At 36.9% G+C, this 19,795-nt stretch overlaps 2 protein-coding genes across 3 annotated transcripts; both read right to left on the bottom strand.

Annotated features, from left to right (window-relative positions):
- Nucleotides 1-1,013: 1,013 nt before the first annotated feature.
- LOC125205975 (protein disulfide-isomerase-like) lies at nt 1,014-5,257 on the bottom strand. Of its 2 annotated transcripts, none has more exons than XM_048105213.2 (11): nt 4,997-5,257; nt 4,515-4,545; nt 4,123-4,410; nt 3,862-4,050; nt 3,613-3,738; nt 2,881-3,018; nt 2,675-2,794; nt 2,311-2,428; nt 1,983-2,095; nt 1,421-1,617; nt 1,014-1,324 (listed from the first exon to the last, which is right to left on the bottom strand). In XM_048105213.2, exons 1-10 carry the CDS (start codon nt 5,170-5,172, stop codon nt 1,426-1,428), a joined length of 1,491 nt encoding a protein of 496 aa, XP_047961170.1. In that variant the 5' UTR covers nt 5,173-5,257; the 3' UTR covers nt 1,014-1,324; nt 1,421-1,425. The 2 variants fall into 2 exon arrangements, with proteins under 2 accessions (XP_047961170.1, XP_047961171.1); XM_048105214.2 differs by having other exon boundaries at nt 1,014-1,320.
- Nucleotides 5,258-6,360: 1,103 nt separating this feature from the next.
- Nucleotides 6,361-11,229, bottom strand: LOC125205484 (uncharacterized). Its single transcript, XM_048104453.2, has 4 exons — nt 9,250-11,229; nt 8,457-8,671; nt 7,955-8,178; nt 6,361-7,493 (listed from the first exon to the last, which is right to left on the bottom strand). The coding sequence occupies exons 1-4, from the start codon at nt 11,036-11,038 to the stop codon at nt 6,707-6,709; spliced, it is 3,015 nt and encodes a 1,004-aa protein (XP_047960410.1). The 5' UTR covers nt 11,039-11,229; the 3' UTR covers nt 6,361-6,706.
- Nucleotides 11,230-19,795: the final 8,566 nt, after the last annotated feature.

The following is a 19,795-nucleotide window of genomic DNA, read 5'->3' as shown; positions in this document are numbered from 1 at the left end:
ATCCAACATCTTGTCAAGACGATGGATTCGGGGTCGGAGTAGTTCGTCCTTCCCGGGGCGAACTCTTCACACACCTCCGTTGTAGGCAACTTCTGGGCTCGTGCCTTGGTCCGCTTCTTCTTGGTGGCGGACCCAGACGCGGCGGTGGCGGAGGGGCGGTGGGGAGAAGGCTCCATGTCGGACAGCCCGTACGAATCGGTGCTGAAGTCGGGATCGTACTCGGCGTTGGTGTCGAATGGCCGGTATTCGTCGGGTTCTGTACCCGGCCATCGTGCACCACCGAACATTGGACTATTCGGATAATCTCCGGAATTCATTTTGCTTGAAATGTAGAAAATGTAGTGAATTTGAGAGTGAAGTGAGTGAAAAATGAAGTGAAAAATGAAATAAATAAGAGGAATATATAGGTTTTGAAAATTTAATAAAATTATAAAAAAAACGGAAACGCGTCGCATTGTCCGTGACCCATCGTCCGCGTCGTCCACAGTGGTGGACGATGCGACGGACGATGGGTATCCTCCGAGCATCGTCCGCGGACGATGGGTTACCCATCGTCCGCCCCATTGCGGATGCCCTTAGTGACTACCTCGTGCTGATTTGTAGACACCTACATGTTTTGTTATTAGACGAAAGATATATTGGCAGATTCAGTAACTATTCTTCGTGCTGATTTGTAGACATCTTAGTGACTATTCTCCGTGCTAATTTGTAGGTACCTAATTTTTTGTTATTAGACGAATGATATCACGAGTAACTTAGTGACTATTCCTTGTACTGATGGGTAGGCATCATCTTTTTTATTATTTATTAGACAAAAGACATCTACTGGCAAACCTAGTGACTGTTCCTCGTGCTGATTTGTAGGTACGTCTAAAGGTAGCATGACAATATTTCAAAGTTTTTACCATATCAAATTGTAGTGATTAAATTATTTTCTTCTAAAAAGTACTTGTTCCAACCTGAAATTATCGACTTATGTTAATAATATTCATAGTAGATGCCATCTATCGACAGAAGAAGAACCAAACTCAAGTATATTTGGCAACCAACATCAAAGTAAACTGTATAACCTCAAAATTAAGTTACCAAAATCACTCTGCAAACCTACGATAAATATTTCTGAACTCAAAACTAGAAAAAATTGTCTCAACGACTGGTTGCAAACAGAAAACGGATTACAGATTAGAGGCGCAGCAATATCAGCAGAGCAGAGAAGGGAAAAGCAGGTGCAAGGTTTTAGCAGACTCCATCAATCCGCTGGCGTGTGATTAAGCTCGTCACTATCATCTGAATCATTTCAAGACCGAGAATGGCGTTTTCCTACCTAGAAACCAATGAAATGCGAATATTAGTGACAGCAACTCCTTTTACTTCAAAGAAAGGTAAATGGAAGAAGTATCACAAGAGAAAATCCATTCACCTTCTTCAGAGTTCATCATTTCTCGACTCCGGTTTCAAAGCTGCAGCTGCTCGGTTCTTCTTGATGAACTCAATTATGTCATCCTTAGTCCTGTCTCCATCATACTGCAACAGGTTTCCAGTTGATGCCCTAAAATATAGTGTCGGATAACCTTTCACATCGAAAGTCCCTGGTGGAAGATCATTTGCAGTTGCATCCTAAAAAACCACCAGCAGATGAACTAATGAAAACCACAATTGCAATATCCCAAAAGGAAAAGGTAAACCGGTTCTAATTAAACTGCCATTACTCAAAAGATTCAAGATATTTTTACTCACAGTCAATGGAAGCAAAGCAGAAATGTTACAACAGTAATTATATGGGATATAGCATTCTTTGTTAGCAATATTGGTTCTCTGCGGTTCTACAATAATTGGTAAAATCACTAAGTTTAGCGAAAAGGTCCAATTTAACAACTCATTATTTTCTTTCACCTACATTTTATCTCATGGAGTTAAGGGAAACATGGTATGGATGATAAGAACTAAGAGAATGAGTTATAGACTGATTAAGTAAATCTTACTAGCTTTGCGATCAGAACATCAGCATCATTTTCAAACGAGAGAGCCACTTCGTCCAAGATTGGAGCCAACTTTTTGCAGTGTCCACACCATGGTGCATAGAACTCTATCAGAACTGCATAAAACATAGTGCTTGCATCAAAACGAGTTTGATAAATGGCAGGCACAGTTGAAAATGTGCGCTACTTAAATGTAGCAAGCATATAAAAATCAGGGAGTAAACTGAGAAACAGCTGTAAAAATGTTACAACCAGAAAGAGCTCACAAAGAGTAAACATGCAGACAATTTCAAAGTGTAGGAACATCTCAACAGGGAATATAGATAAATACCATTTTTGCCAGAATTGAAAACCATGTCCTGCAGGGTATCAGCCACTACCACCTTAACAGGTTCATTATTAACTTCGGGAATGGGCTCCGACTTCTTATAAGGTTTCACCTTGCCATCCTTCACATGGAAAATAACATAACTACAATTAGTTTATTTACAAAGGCTGCAATAAAAATATTTTCCTGCTGCACTAAAAAGATGTATATCCATCAATTGCCTCATTAGTCATGCATATCATCAAACAATGAAATGGCATATCTGATATCACAAATGAGGGAAAAGGTTAGAGCCTAAAGCAATTCATAATTTGATAAACAAGGGTCTTAACACCCCTGAAAAAAGTAAACTATATAGTAGTATCACCTTAAAGTCCTTCACCCATGATGCAATCTGATCAGGCTCAACATTTGGTTTTAGGAATTTCTCTCCATCATTTGTCTGGATAATGATGACTGGGACTTGATCGTCCTTAATGCCAAAGTACTTTTCAAAGGGTAAAAAACAATCATGAGCAGAGGTGTCATACATTAAGAAATAGTATCAATTAGAAGGCATAAATGTGTACTGACCTGGAAGGCACCTTGACTAGCCTCAACATCACCCATTAGAAAATTCAAGTCTTTTCCCTTGTAAAGCTGAGCTGCCTCGTGATACTTTGACTTGAATGCGTCAAAGTGTTCAGTGGTGAAGTTTAGAAACAACATTGCCTGGCAATATAAAAGCCTATTGAAATGACCCTCACTTTACAATAAGTGCTAAACCATTTAGCATTTCATTTCATAACAAAATAATTAAAACACGAGGGAGAATATAAAAGGACACGCGGCCAAAAAATGTAGGAACGGAAATATTCCAATATGAGTAGATAAACATAAAATGATAGAGTTCATAGTGAAAAATAAAGTGTAGAATGTGGTGGGTGTTTGTTTCCAGAAAAAAATAACCATGGAACCACCAAGCATAAGCCTAGAAATGATGGAGATGCATTTAGTAATTGCAGATCATGAAACGTATAAGAAAAGACAAGGCAAGAAAATTAAGAAACACCAATAGCATTACTGACTCATAATATCATGTGTTTGTGAAACAACAGGAGATAAAGACTGTCAAAATTGCTCTTATAAGAAATTTTAGCTTCTAAAGAACCCACTGTACCCACATTCCTCTAAATTCGAAAATGAAATATTTTTTCAGTAGCTTGATGCACTTTTTTAGTCTCTTTTTGTAACACGGTTACTGCACTCTGCATACAATATATACTGATTTGAGGAAGAAAAACTGAATAGTAAATTGTACTGAACCTTAGCATTGGGGAAGTTGAAGTATTTAATAACAAAAGGATGGTTCTTCGGGTCCTTGTTGAAGAGAGTTACAGTTGGAATACTAGTTTCTTCAACAAATTTCACTAAAGCATCAACATCAAATTCCTGCAAGAAGTTTATGTTCAAGTTAAGAAGACGACAAATTATATAAGTATATTTTAGGGGTGAGAAATATATAGGCGGTCACATGATTTATGCCAGGGGAGCCAAATTGCAAGAGATGTATACCTCGAAGTCTACAAAGAGTTCATCAAAAGGCTTCAATAATCTAACAAGAGGCCCTTTAGCAGATGAGTCCCCACGAGGAAGAACTTTGGCAGACAAAGTGTGACCAAACTCATAGTCAGCACGCAACCTCTCGGCTAAAGTGGTGAAATTCTCAAACTTCTCACCCGAAAATTCAGGGAATACACCAACCTATAATCACAGCAGATATCTTAGTGCCGATCATGCGTACATGCATCAGAGAGAGAGGAATGGGGAACTCACAACAAGAATCTTATTGTCATCAATTATAGAATTGGCTTCTTCCGGGGATTTAATCTCAAAAGTTGCAGGACCACTTTGTTTTTTCAAATAGGTTACAATTCCTTCCGCTTCTCGAGGTCCTTTGTATTCTTGAACAACACTACCTCCATACCTCAGTATTTTGATTGTGGGGAAACCTCTGACCTCGAACTCATTAGATATGGCCTTATTTTGCTCTTCGTTTGCATCAACTTTTGCTAAGACAACCGGAGGATCACTTGTGCTTAGAACAGAAGCAGCTTTTTCATACTGTAAATTCAACAATATATGCCAAGGTGGAAACAGCACTTTAAGTAACACTTTCTAGTTATAAGCAAAAAGTTTATTCAAACAGATAATCAATAGATTCACACCTCTGGAGCAAGTTTCTTGCAGTGGCCACACCTGTAACAACATATCCAAATATCAGTGGGAGAACTCAGATCCAATAAATTAATTCGTTAAAACAGAAGATCGACTTTTCTCCTGCAATTATAGTAGTACTGAAACAAACGACATACTAATTGAAAACAAGTCAATACGATCAGTACTAGCAATACAATCAAATAATTCACCCTATTTCATTTCATCGGTAATTTATGATTCTCTCTGTTCTAGCTAGTTTACTCAACAAAAGTTAATCAAGTATATTCGTATCTAAGGTAGTAAAAACTAGTAAAACCAAATCCGTCAAAGTTTTGACTAGGAAACACGCACATCAAGTATAGTTCCACTACGCTAACCAAATCCAACGAATATGCAAAACAGGTAAAATACTATACTAAAATAGATGCAAATTCCTCAATCGAGAATAAATTGAGGCGGAAAATGAAATTCGAAAGCAGAGATGAGGTACCAAGGCGCGTAAAACTCGACGACGACGAACTTGTGCTTGGCGACGAATTCGGTGAAATTGGAATGGTCTAACGTCACCACAAACTCTTTGGACTCCGATTCCTCGGCAGTGGAGATGGTTGCGGCGACGGCGAAGGCGATCAGCAACAATGGCATCCAGAAATTGGATGACGCCATGGGTATTGTAGATCTCAGCTGGAAGAAAATCCTCTCAAATTCCGAACAACACTATACCCGTAGCCACGCGTTGGGATTTGGGGGTTTTATAAGGATTTAAGGTTCACGAGATTTTATAATGTGACTGTGACTGTGACTTTTATAGCATGTTAAATTACAACTATGTCCTTTCGTAACGAACGATGCTATTGAATCACTATTAAGTCAAATAAATATAGTTTCATTTACTACTGCTTTAATGATGCATTTAATATGGTTTGCTGTTTTGTATACTAATTTGTTTAATTCATTTATTAGTGCTCTCGAAATTGTCCCACCTGATCCTAATTTGGGAAAATTGAAATTACATATGTGGACAAAGCATCTAGTTATCAAATCGAATTCTTTTAGTAGTACTAATACTTAACTAGTTCAAATATAACGTATTTTTTCTTGTTTTGAAAATCCGTCCTCAACACACAACCCTTTCGCAAACCTCACACCCCCTAACCCTAAGCCTTCTGTCTTTGACATCAACACCATTTTGTTGGTCAAGAACGTCAGATGCAAGACTTTCGCCTCCCACAAAATCTCTACTAGGGCGAGGCGATGGCGGTGTGTGCATCAGCTGTTGATAAGGGTTTGACCATCTTCGCTTCCAACGACGAGGCGTTCAAGGCCAAGGATTCCCTAATTCTAATTGAAATGTACAACGTTCCATAAGATTTCCCTTTCTTATATTACTATATGTTAAAAAATGTTAAATGAGACCAAAAGAGACGAAATGGTCATAAAACTTTGAACACTATTCATACATCGGTTCAAGGGAAATGAGATTTTCTTTTTTATTTCACAAATACACTCATAAAAAGAGGTTTTAATTTTTTTTTAGATAAACAATTTGAAGACCTACTAATTTTAACAACTGATTCCAGAGTTTCATTTGGACCTCTCAAAATTCATAGATGAAGATCCCACCCATGAATAGGAAAGCCCATAAATCATTTTCTCTTCTCTTTCTCCTCTCTTTATGCTTGTTGCAAATTGCTAAAATGATGGGAAGAAGAAGAGTTCTGGGGTTTTTTCTAGAGTGGTCGCTGCGAACTTGTTAAAGAGTTTTTGCAAACCACATCAGACAAGTAAATTTTTAATTAGAAGAAATGATATAAATGAGAGCATGATGCAATTATCAGCCTGATCCCAGCTAGATTTAAAGAACGAACCCAGCAAATCAATAAATAAATGAAATCTCTGTACAAAACTAAGGAAAAACTATACTCCTTGGCTATAAAAAGGGCGTTACCGCAACTGATACTGATCTGCAGGCCTCCACGAACAGTCACGAATTCTCCCATATCGATCTTTACCAGCACGAGCTGAGAGAGGACCGTCTCCAGCTGGCACGCCCCCCGACTAAAACTAGTTGCCTAAAACAAATTTGGCTACAAAATTCTTCCATCTCATCTGCTTCTGCAACAACTGAACAATTTACATGTTTCCTTCACCGACTGGCTTGAACAGGAACACCAACTGGCTATAGGCGTGGAGCGCCTCGTCAAGAGGCCTTCCCAGGTTGCTTCACTCTGACGTGTTCGTGAGCTTTGACAGCTTCTGAGGTGAAGATCTCCAAGGCCTTGAAAATCGGGACTAGACCGCCCTTTAAACTCCCAGCAGCTGCGTCATGCACCAATTTCATAGCATCCTTGTGCTTCAGCCTCTCTTCGGTCAATTTGTGTTTCATGGAATCCAAGTCCACCTTCAGGTCATCCAGAGCCGACACCCCACTATTATTATCCGATGGGATCACTGATATTGCATCTTGATCTCGATCTATTTTCCCCCTCTCCATACGATTTGCTCTGAGGTGTTTCTCGTAATCCTTTGAAAGATACTCTGCTTTCAGCCTTTGACGCCCCTCGTCATCTTGTTTTTCCCATAGCTGGTGTAAGCTTGACGCAAAAGTATTCATGGCACTTGCCACCCTCGACTCAGAGATGGCTTCCATTGCCTGGTGCCAATCGTTGCAAATTACGAAGATGGGAGGAGCTCCAAGCCTTCCTGGGGAATAGGGAATGGGTCCATCTGGGGTCTCTTCTGGTTCGTACTGAAGACAGCGAATAAGCCACTCGTTCAAGGACTCAACATAAGACCTTTGAAAGCGAATCCAATCATTAAAACGTCCACACCATACACGAAGCTCCCTTTCAAGCTCAGTAGCAGCCCGCGAACTTGAATCTGCCTGCTGATCAATATTTAATTTAAGCCTCCGCATTCTACTCTCCATAACAGCTTGGAACTGCTTTTGATGGCACTTAAGCATTGCCTTCCACATTCTGGTAAGCCTGTATATCACATTATAAAGTTCATAAAAATGAAAACCAATTTAATGCAACACTTCCTCACTTTAACAAGAACACTGTAAAAGATCTGAGGCATCAAAAGTTACGACTGAAATATAACGCAAATAGAGTAGAAATTGAGATCGAGGAAGAAACCAATTTTGGAATGGCACCATATATCAAATGAATAAAGCATTTATTGAAGAGCTAGTAAATTGTCATTGTGTTAAATAGTAATCACGAACAAAAAAGCAAACAAATTATTTCAAATCACCTTCTGATCAAAAGTCGAATTTAAATAAATAGATGGGAATGAATTGCAAACTCTGAAATAGTGTTTATTATCAGCAATGGTTGTATGTTAAGAGAAAAAGCATTTGAAAACATCTTAGGCAAATAAGGTGAGATTTGAGTGCATCAGTTTGTGCAATAGCTATGTCAATATCACTGTATCATATTCATACCCATGAACTAATTCAGCAAGCTGGGGCTGCAATTCTTCATCTCTAAGCTTGTGTATTCTGCTTGAAATGGAATCAATCGCTTTGACGCTAACATCAAGCTTTGTAAGTAATCTTCTGATAGAAGCCCGAGCAGCATCCATCTTTCGAGCTTCGGCTCCTTCCTCATCTAAGGTTTTTAACCTCCTGTGCTGCTTCTCATACATGGTCCGGATTCTTTCTTCATCCTATAAAAGTAATAACCTATCAAAACTCAGAAAGATTGAATTGCAAGACAGGGCTTAAAACGAATTTAAAGGTGAAACTGAAAATATAATTAATAAGAAGCAGTCGCCAGTTTCGCGTGTGGGGAACTGGAACATATTCTTAGTTTAGTTTTACATCTCCAGAATCAATTTATTTGAGAAATCTTTTCCTTTTCTCTTACCAAGCTAAAATAGTTAATGAAGGGGAGTAATTAAGTTTCCAGTAGCAATCAAGAAACCAAAAAGCTAAATGAAATTACCTTCACTTCCTTGCATAACTTCTTCTCCCAAGCATATAGCTTATCCATAGTAGACGAGAGGTTACAAGCCATTGAGTTTACATCATTCCCAACATCTTCAAAGTAAGATTTTGCCATCTTCATAGTGCTGGAAGCTAACTTTGCAGATTCCTTTGAGGGGGAATCCCACAATGTCGTCGACGGGTGTATGAGATACAATATCCGGGACATCATTACTGTAAAAGTATGAATTAGTTTTAACAAAGCAGTCAGCATGACCAAAAACTACAGCAATATATTACAGTTTACATTGACAACCACAGGAACATAGAAACAAAAAAAACTACAGCACGCAACTTTTTAACAGATCAAAGAGGGGCAGCGCCATTGTCAAAATAGCAATCTCAGTAGTTACAAACAACACTGCGATATTGCACAGAAAGAAGGCAAAGTGATTCATAGGAAAACGTCAAGGAGTCCAATAAAAACATAATCTCGATTAGCAATATGTGAATGGCTGTCCCCATGTATGAACTACTAGCAGGACATGAAACTTGGCAGTTCATACATACACTTCAGAAATAAGGATGTAGATTCAGACTGTGCCCATCTTTATATTACCAAAGATTTTATGTACCGTAAATTAGCCGCAGCAGCTTCAGTCGGATATAAAGTTCTAGGAATGATAACAACAAGCAAATAGAATCAACAGCTAGTCATGAATCTTGAGACTTATGGAATGTTCAGCCGTTGAAATGATAAGATTTTGAAGTAGAAAACAGAAAAATTGAATTGTATATGCAGAAAATGACACCTTTTAGAAAGCTAGGCTGATAAGGCAGCTTCCCAACTTCAAGCATCATGGCCACCTCTTTCCCATAGCTAGAAGCAGTCTCAAAATCATCTCTAATCTCAGCAACAACTTCCCTCAGATCCCTTGTGCCACGAGGCGACGACAGAGTAACACTACTGAACTTTGAAGAATCGCCATCCTGCTTTGACGTCTCCTCCACATCAAATGTCACTCCTTTCTTCTTGCCAGCACCCTCATCCACACTCTTCACCACTATATGATCCGAGCTGCTTTTCTCATCCGTTAAACTAATCGAAGCGGTTTCCCCATCTACCCACGATGCCCCCTCACCATGTGGGGTTGTTGATATTGATGGCTTCACACTCTCTTCTCCATAATGTGAAGCCACTGATGGCTTGGGATGGTTCCCATCGTTATACGGTGGCATGGATGGTTTCTCACTCTCCTCACTACTCCAAGAAGGAAAAGACGTCGAACTACTATCAATCTTGTGCAGTGAAGCTGATCTAGAACTGCCCTTGCTTTTGGTAGATGGCACTGATCTTGAACTATCCTCACCTCTATGCAACCTTGAGCTGAACTCACTTCTCTGCGGCGGCTTTGATCTCAAATTACCATTCTCACTCCTATGCATCGGCACTGATCTTGAACTCGTCTCCTTATCTCTCCGCGCTGGCCTAGAATGAGGACTGCTCCCAGCAGAACTCACTTTGCCCCCATTAATAGCCTCCTTATACACTTCACTCTCAGTTTCCTCCTCCAATTCAGGTATCCCCTCTCTCTCCCTCACCTCCGTCGAATCCGGACTGCTGTAATTCGACCCGTAACCATACCCGCCTCCTGAGTAATAGCTACCGTACCCGATTTCAGCCGCACTGAACGGATCAAAGAAATCCCACGCCGAAACCTTCGGCGAAGGCGGAGGCGGCGGCTCCTTCTCCGGTTTCCCTCTCCCAATTTCCCTATCATCCATCCTCAGAGGCGAACCCGCCGGATTATAGCCGTAATTACCACCATACCCCGCCGGAGAATTCCAGTACGAATCGGAGTATCCGTAACTCGGCGGATCCTGAACCACCGTTTTAGCCGCCGGAGCTGATTTCTTCATGTAGTACACGTTAGGGTTACCTGAGAAAAACCAGGATTGCGCCGCCGCGGCCCCTTGCTGATTCCACGGATCCGGATAGGGCTCGCGCGGTGGAATCGGGTACTGATACGGATACGGATTCGGATTCGGATTGGCGAACGGGTCACTTAAAAAACCGTTACTATATCCAGTGTAAGTATCGTGTGGGAAACGAGAGGGATAAAATCCATCCTCGTTATTCAAATTCCTAGCTCTCTCTTCCGCGTGATTGCCGTGTTGATTATGCTGCCGCGCTTCGTTGCCATCGAATCCGCCGTAGTGATGGTGTTGATTGTGATTGTGATCTTCGGAACTGTCATCTTCCTCATCGGAGGAATCCGATAGATTCAAATGCGACTCGGATTCGTCGCCGCTGTGCAAATGCAGGGGAGATTCGGCGCCATTGCCACGGTTCTTCTTCGAGCTCGGGGACAGGGTGATCGACGGCGAGGAGAAGGACGACGACGACGACGGCGCGGTGATGAGCTCCTCGTCTACGAACTTCCGGAGCGCGTCGCCGACCTCCTTGAGCGAGCGGAAGTAGGAGACGTGGGCGGCGGCGAGGGCGTAGCGGTGGTTGGCGGCGGCGCGCACGAGCTCGCGCCGCTCGCGGCAGCGGATTACGAGCGGTAAATCGTCCTCCTTCGACGCGCTGCAGCCCATTGGTCAAAGCGCGTCCGCAGCAGCAGCAGAAGAAGAAGAAGAATGCTCCTCCGATTGCATCTCTTTTTCTAGAGAGAGAGGGGAGAATGAGAAATTTCCATGGCGGTGTGGGTTTGTTCAGCTATACGGCGTGGTACAACTCATAAAGGGGGAAGTACAAGTGCGCATTGGATTCTGCTGTAGCGAATTTTGGGTAAGAGATTTTGGGAAAGGGGTTTTTGGAAGCTTGTTGATGTTTCCTGACCGTCGGATTTCGAGATTCATCCTCCGCCGTCCACTTAAATACGGATCTTCATAAAATATGGAAGTAAAAATCCACCTAAATATTAATGCAAAAATAGTTATACGTATTTTGGGATGTAGATTTTGTTACGTGTGTGACATTTAATTTGGAAAATTGCTCGTGTGATTGTTTATGGAATAATAATAAATGGTGTTCTATAATAATTATTCCGTACGTATATTAAAAATAATTTTTTTTAATAAATACATTGTTTTTCTTTGAATGAATACGTGTTGAATGAGTTGAAAAATGTTCATTTATGTATGTGAAATTCCGAGAAATGAAGAAAGAGATGACTTCTGCTTCGAGACGTGTGACAAGAAAAATATACATATGGAAATTGGAGAATAATATGTTTGTCTGCAATTTGGAGTCCAAGCAAGTCATTAAATATATGTACATTGAAATTAATACTACTACAATAATTTTTTTCTTAAATAACAGTTCATTTAATAAAATATTATACTACTTCTATGGAGTATACACACATTGCTGACAAATATATAAGGTGTTACTTTATGGCAACGTTAAATTTAAGAAATAGTATAAATTAAAAAAATGATCAAATATACTATCTATCGTATTTTTAAATATTAATTTTATAAATAAATATGAATTTATTAACAGAATGTGAGATTTGAAAATGGATTGACACATTTAATGACAAACATCATAAACTGACAAATTAGAACATTTATTAATAGACATGGGAAATTATTTTTACCTCGAATCATAATAATCCATTACGAGAAAATGGCGTCTACAACCACATTTCTTGAGCATGCATCGGCGCACTTTATTACCAAATCACGGAGATGGAGGTCGTTAAACATGTCACTTGCCCTTATTTTATTTTAATAATTTGAACAAATTGTATTTTATCAAAGACTGAAGGAGTACATATTATTATGTACTTAAACCTTGCAGTAATATCAAACACGGTGTCCATTCTAATTACAATCCCACTTTTGTAGTAAGTCATTTTTGACAGAATGTACGATGTTTTTATTAATTAATTTGTTGAAACATAAATTAGTTTATTGAGAAGGTATTTACGGTAATACTACATCCTTAAATTATTTCTACCCATGCAAAAGTATGCAATGAACTCTGATTAGCAAAATAAAAGATCATATGCCATTATGTACGTGAGCAAAATAGGTTAATGAATAGTTATGGAATATAAAATTGCGAATGAAAATTTTTGGAGTATTTTTTTATGCAAGCTTCTGATTTCTGTATACCAAGCACATATCCTTTTTAGTCTATTATATTTTTAAATTTGAATTTTTTTCTCTCTTTAATAATATGTAATTCATTCTCTACTAACAATAATTTAATTACTTATTCTTGAGTGACACGAGATTTTAAGATTGTTAAGTGCGGTAAGTAAATAGTAAAATATAATTAAATATTTTAATTAGAAGAGGGAAGAGATATGAGATGATTTATTTCTAAATATAAAAAGTGGATATATTGAGAGTGACCAACTAAAAAAAAGAAAGGTGGACGTCTTGAAGAAGATAGATGAAGTATTTTTTTTCTTTCTACTTCTCTCTTACTTTAACAATTATGCATTTAAACTTATGTCCAATAAAAAATATATATTCTTGTGGGACCAAAAAGTATTTGGTAAAACCATTTATACTACTTCCTCTGTCCCAGCTAAGTTGATTCGTATTCTTATTTGGGATGTCTTAACTAAATTGAGTCATTTATTCTTTTAACAAAAAAATAAAAACATCCAATCACTTTTACTTTACTTTACTATCCACTTTACTCTCTCTTTATCTTTTTTATTTTATTCATTTTTTTTTATTTTTGACACAATTTTTTAATCTCTGTGTCCAAAAAATATGTCTTTAACTTAACTGGGACAGGGGGAGTATGAAATATCTATTGAAATTAGAGCATCCGCAATGGTGCTTAGGCCAGCAATAGGCCAGCCATTCTCTCCCGTGCAACGTCAGCACCTGCCACATCAGATTTAGGCCAGTCATAGGCCAGCAGCAATAAAAATAATTCAAAATATACTACATTTACGGAATTAAAATCACGATTAAATTACCGAATTAAATTTACGAGACATATACGGGAAAATTCATTAATTTTATTTTTAAAAAAAAGTACATTAACTAAAAATCAAAAAAATTACATAATAAAAAAAAAATCCGGGCTTTCACACACGAGCCACCACCCCACTCTACTCCTCACTAATTTATTAAAAAAATACATTAAAAAATGTTAGTATGCCTTGAATCCGTTATAGTTTGCCGCTAGCCGAACATGTTTCTGTTTTAGGTATTAATTTTGTATTAGGCTAGTTGTTGTTGTCCATCGCTAGATGTTGCTCTTGTACAGAAATTTAGAGATAGAGAAAATCGCGTTTATATAGTTTTTCAAAAATTTAAAAAAAAAGAATTAAAAAAAAAGAATTAAAAAAAAAAGATTAAAAATAGCGCTGGCCGATCGGGCCGCCACAATGGCGGCCAGCGCATCGGCTAGCGCACCGGCCAGCGCCCACCAATCGGCCAGCCCACGCCGATCGGCTCGCCGGTTAGCCGCTCGCCGCCTCCAATGGTTCGGCTAGCCGATCGGCCAGCGCGAAGAATCGGCTAGCCGATCGGCTAGCCGACCATTGCGGATGCTCTTAGTTTTGATCTGAAAAAATAATTGAATTAAATTAAATAACACTCATTTTTAAAAGATAGAGAGAGGGAGAGTGTCAGAATGTGGCAGTAGAGGAAGCCTCGCGAAAGCCGCCATTGGTGGCGGAGTGCTGTCATTACAACTCTATCCATCATTACTCCTCTCTCTAAATTTTCATTATCTGTCTTTTCCCTTTCACTTTTTACGGACAAATTTCATAAATTATGCTGTCTGTTTGCTATGAAGTATGAACATATTGTAGAAATTTCAAAATATTAGTAATAAAATTTGTAATGGGTTTTTCAACTCTCGTCACTGCAAAAAAGAGAAGTGTTCAGACTTCACAGAGGTAGACCCCAAAATCCATGTAGTGGACAAACATCTTGACTACTCCTATTTGATAATTTTGGAGCTTATCTTAATTTCACATATACTACTGATAATAACTTTAATATTGTAGATAAATTAAGACTATTGACTTAGGATTTGGATAAATAAAAAAGAAAGGAGAAAAAGATTATTAAACCATGATGTCAATTTGTGAATTGGTCAATATGAATATGTGAATTTGTGGTTATCCTGGAATAGCTTTCCCATCACAAAAAATTCATAGTGCTGAATTTGACATTGACCGCTAACATGTCTTATCCTACGGTACTCTCTCCATTCTATAGTAGACACGTTTCTTTTCGGCACGAAGATTAAGAAATATTGTGTTAGGTAAGTTAAGTAAACGAAGAATAAAGTGGAAAATGAAAAAGGTAGAGAGATGAAGAGAGAAAAAAGTAAGAGATAGTAAAGTAAATGTGTTGATTTTTCCTATAAAAAAAAATGACTCTATTATTATAAAACGTACCAAAATAGCAAAATAACTATATTACTATGAAACGGATGGAGTATTAATTTTTTCTATTGAAAAAAATTCAAAATGCTGAATTTGCCATTGATCAATAAAATGCCAGCAAGTAAAAGGTTAGCATATCAAATTAAATTGAATTAAATTAAGATTTTTTTTTTAATTTCAGATTCAAGTAATTCCTCAAACCATTTTGAGGTCCAATCGATTTATTTACTTTCTCAGTTAATTGTTATTTCCTAATATTTTACACCATTGTAAATAAAATAACAAATCATCAATAATTATAGAAGAGTTTATAAGGTATGGTAAATAAGAAATCATTTGTGAGGGATTTAGAGTGTTTATAGATGATTAATCAGTGCGATAAATAAATGCACGATTCATGTGGCGCACACAATGCGATGCACCGCGACAAAAGACTGGCCAACTCGATGATGAAGATACGGGGAAATGGTTGAACCAAATGGGATCGAGATGTCGACCAACCGACCACCAATATATAGTGTTATGGACTCAATATCTCACATCGGTTGTAAAAGAATAATGAATTATCTCCTCTAATGGACAATTTTTTTGAGATAAGTTCTCATGTTTGGTCCATAATATATGAGGCTCCTAAAATTACATTAATTTTGGCATTTGAAATTATCGACAATCGCTATGCTATAACCCTCTTGGGTAAGTATATGCTTCATTCGTTATCAATTGCCAACTACGGACATCGTACTGCGTCTGCCTTCCGGTATTAACGACGACCTTATTCCTAATATCCGACTCCATTAGTTATACTTATTGAACCATGTTAATAATTGGGATGAAACGAAGACATGGAGTATGTGATTGAACTTGTCGGTAATGATATTATCTAGTTTGAATAGCTAATAATTTCATAATGCCCTACTATTACTATTTGTAATAATTTGTATAGTAAATCCATTCAGTTCTTAGTAGACGACAAATGTATCGATCGAATAGAGAATCTATATGATATGCACCTCACTTTTAACCATGCTTTATCGCATGATTTAGTAAAAGTAGTTTTAATTTCAATATTATGAATAATTACAGTTATTTAAAACAGGAAATAAAAGAAATTTTAATTAATTTATAATGTTTAAACATTGAATATTAGCAATAACTTTTTTTTTTTACTTTTCATAGTTGTCTCATACTCCCTCCCTCCGTCCGTGAATAAGAGTTCCGTTTTTTCATTTTTGTCCGTCCGCGAATAGGTGTCCTGGTTCACTTTTACCATAAATAATAATAGGATCTCACATTCCACTAACTCATTCTACTCACATTTCATTTAAAACTAATACTATATATTAGTGGGATCTCTATTCCACTAATATTTTTTCACCCACTTTTTCAATATTTTTTTAAAACCCTTGCCGCTTAAGAATGGGACTCTTGACAATGGACGGAGGGAATATGTATACAAAATATATCCTTTGTTGATGCACAAAGCGGCACCATTTCATTAAAATATGCGAATTTTATTTTCTTCACTTTTCTTTTCTTATTTTGATAAAGTCACTTCTTATTTTGATAAAGTCACGTTGTTTTAAGTATCAACAAAAAAAAAACATCATTTTATACAAGACAATTAAATTAAAAAGTATGATATTTCGTTTTCAAATATTATTGCAAAAAATATTTGACTACACATATTGGGAATTAAATGCTACTACTATTATCCCAATAAAAAGACAAAATACTTTATAAATCTGGTTTTGAATATTCGATAGAAATGATGCTGGGCTTCAAAAGGGAGATACACAAGTGGGCCCTCCAAACTCAAGTAGTATGGCCCACCTTTTCGGCCCATATTACACTTTTCTGACTTTTTTTCTATAAAGAATAGGATCTTTTTACGGTCTTGTCACGCAAAAAGCGCATTTTCTTTTTAGCTTTAAAACGTGTTTTGCAGAGAGTAGTTAAATTATCAACCTCTCCTTTTTGTGTGTGGGGTATTTAGAATGTAAATAATTAAATTGAAAGAATCTTAATGTTGGATCTAAGTCAATTATTGTCAAAATCATGTATAGTTCACTAAAATGACTAGTTGATGTTAAGAGAATAGATTTATTAATTATGCTTACTTCAATCATTTTCAGCCACTATAATTTAAAACCCTTATTCTTGTTCTTATGTAAAATGACAAAAATCTGTATTTGAGAAATGAGAGAATAACCTTTGATTATAACAACCAATTACCTTATTTGAGAAGTTATGTAATGCTCGCCTATTTATTTAGTAAACTGTGGTTATTTACACTTCCAACTTATGAAAATGAGAGAAATGTTTTGTTAATTAAACTGCATTTTTTTTACATTTATTTAACATAAACAGGGAGTATAATATAGATGCACATTTTGTCTCACACACTCATCTTTTCACGAACTTATATACCTTCCACACATACAGTTCACTCTCCATGTATGCACTTTAGGTTTGGCATGAGTTTCAATACGTAATTAATAAAGTAAGAGATGTACAAAAAAAAAGTAATTAAAGTATTGTTAAATAAGAATGTGCACGTCACAGATTTTTCATAAAATGAAAGTGCATTCTTGTAGGATGGACTAAAAAGGAAAGACTGCATATTCTTATGGACGGATGAAGTATCAAAATGAGGTGGCTTGTTGTCATAACATACTCCCTCCCTACATCTTTATTTTTTAGTCCGTCCACAAGAATATGCACTTTCTAAATATAGAAACTCTATTCTATCTACTGAGGTGTGACTTATTCTTTACTAACAATCTTTTAATTATCTTTTCTTTCTACTTCTCTCTTACTTGACTGATTATGCACTAAAACCCCAACCAAAAGTGTATATTCTTATGGGACGAGCACTTGATTTGATAGAGTAGTTTTTATTTTGATTATCTAAATTTCTACTCCCTCCGTCCGTGAAATATTATCCAGTTTTACCATTTTGATCCGTTCGTGTGAAAAGCTGTCCATTTTTTTTGTTTCTATTTTTGATAAATGGACCACACTTTCTACTACTAACTAAAGACACTCACATTCTATTATAAAACTAATATATAAGTGTGAGGCCCTCATTTCACTAACTTTTTCAATATACTTTTCTTCACATTTCTTAAAACTCATGCCGAATAATATTTGATAGAGGAACGGAGTAACAAAATAATACCCTCCCCCCATCCCACATAAATGTGGGCCCAAAAGAGACAAAGGTCTTGGAAGTCATGTGAATGAGAGTATTACATAGATATAATCCAAAAATAGACACGCCATACAATACACGCATCCACATGCAATGCCCATGTGCTCACTCAGTGCTTCAGATCTGGAAACTCAACCCCACCCCCAACCCCAAATACTCTCACAATTTCACTACTAATTTAAATTAAAATTTTAAAAAAATCAATAAATATAAACAAATGATGTAACGTGGTGGTTGATGTAGTGTACATCTGCTAATATGCTAAACGGTATTCAGATCTTTAAGTACCACAAGTTAACCTAATCCCTAACAAAAAGCAGCCACTAATTTGCTTCTAATCATATTAGCACTTTGCATAATTATTTAAGTTGGGTACATCTCATGCTACAGAAATTAATACTGTACAGCTTTTGGATAGTCACTCATATTAAATTTATGTACCTCACTCTATACTATACGTACAAGAAACATAGTAGTATTAAATACAAACTGATATGTAGCAATCAATATTTTGGTTGATAGCCCTGCCTCTTAATATCAGACAATCAACACTGTTCATATTATTCTGTGTACTATATGGATCTACAGAGACATATGTAGCATCTTAGCTGTGAGTGACACTAGGTGAGATTCAAAATGTTTGAATTCATTTTTATTAGACACCCTATTCTCTTTAATTAATTGGATAGAGTGATGCATAGTTAAACTAAAATTGTAACCTCTTTAATTATTTGGATATTGTGATGCATAGCTAAACTAAATCAGATTGATCATTTCAATTTTCGAAACGCTAACTTATTACATGGGCTGAAATGACATCTTGGTTCTATCAGTCAGGTTTTTACTAGAAATTTTGGAATCATATAAGCGATTGGTCGTTAATTTTTCCTTAAAATTATAAAATATAAACAAATAAAATTGGAATCGCGAATTTACTTGTCAAAGCAGTTTTGGTTCTGTGTGAATATACTTGTGACGCCAATTATGGTTTCACTTCTCTTAGGACCTCACCTCCTCATTTATAAGCACTTGTTAAGATGGATCAGCAGAGTATTCGAATTTCAGATTCTGACACCTAGAGGGATAAGCTCTCCCCAACGATGTTTCATGCCGAGAGTTAGCTTTGTTTGTGCCTTGTGGAGACTGGGTATATATTGACACTTTTGAATTAAGTCTTTGTATGTTTTGTACAGCTCTGATCACTTGGTGGGGATTGACCTTTCGACTTGTTTTTACATCTTTTCTGCTTTGTTCTTCTTCATAGATAGAGTAAGTAGATGACTGCCATGTTTGGTAGACTAATCTCTTGTTAGTTTATTTTGATTGGGTGAACACCTTCAAACCTATTTTCAAAACTTTGATTGTCTTTTTAGTATGGACAAATTGAAAATCAATCTAACCCTAATAAAAAAAAAATTTAAAACCCAAAAATGTCATGTTTCCTCATGATATTATAATGCTTATCTCTGTGCACCATGCAAACATCCTCGTACTTGTCGTTCCTCATGGTATATTTCTTCTCGTTTTCTCTCATCTTTTATTTTTCTTTCAATAGTGGGTGAGGGGCATGCCTAGGTGTCACGTTATTAGATGAACGAATCTGGGCTCGACCAATTATTACTAGTAGTTAAAAGCACATAAAGGTAACATCATCAATTGTATGAATATTACTTATATATGTTAAATGTTTATATAATTTAGGTGAAATATAATCATTAAAAGACGTAAATGACGTAAATTTAGTAAAAAAACATTCGGACTCGATCTTTT

Source organism: Salvia hispanica, chromosome 6 (assembly GCF_029641045.1).
Source record: "Salvia hispanica isolate PSC_SH4W2 chromosome 6, Shi_PSC_v1, whole genome shotgun sequence".
Lineage (NCBI taxonomy): Eukaryota > Viridiplantae > Streptophyta > Magnoliopsida > Lamiales > Lamiaceae > Salvia > Salvia hispanica.
Note: the sequence above shows the minus strand (reverse complement) of the source record. Positions and strands in the feature narration are given on the sequence as shown.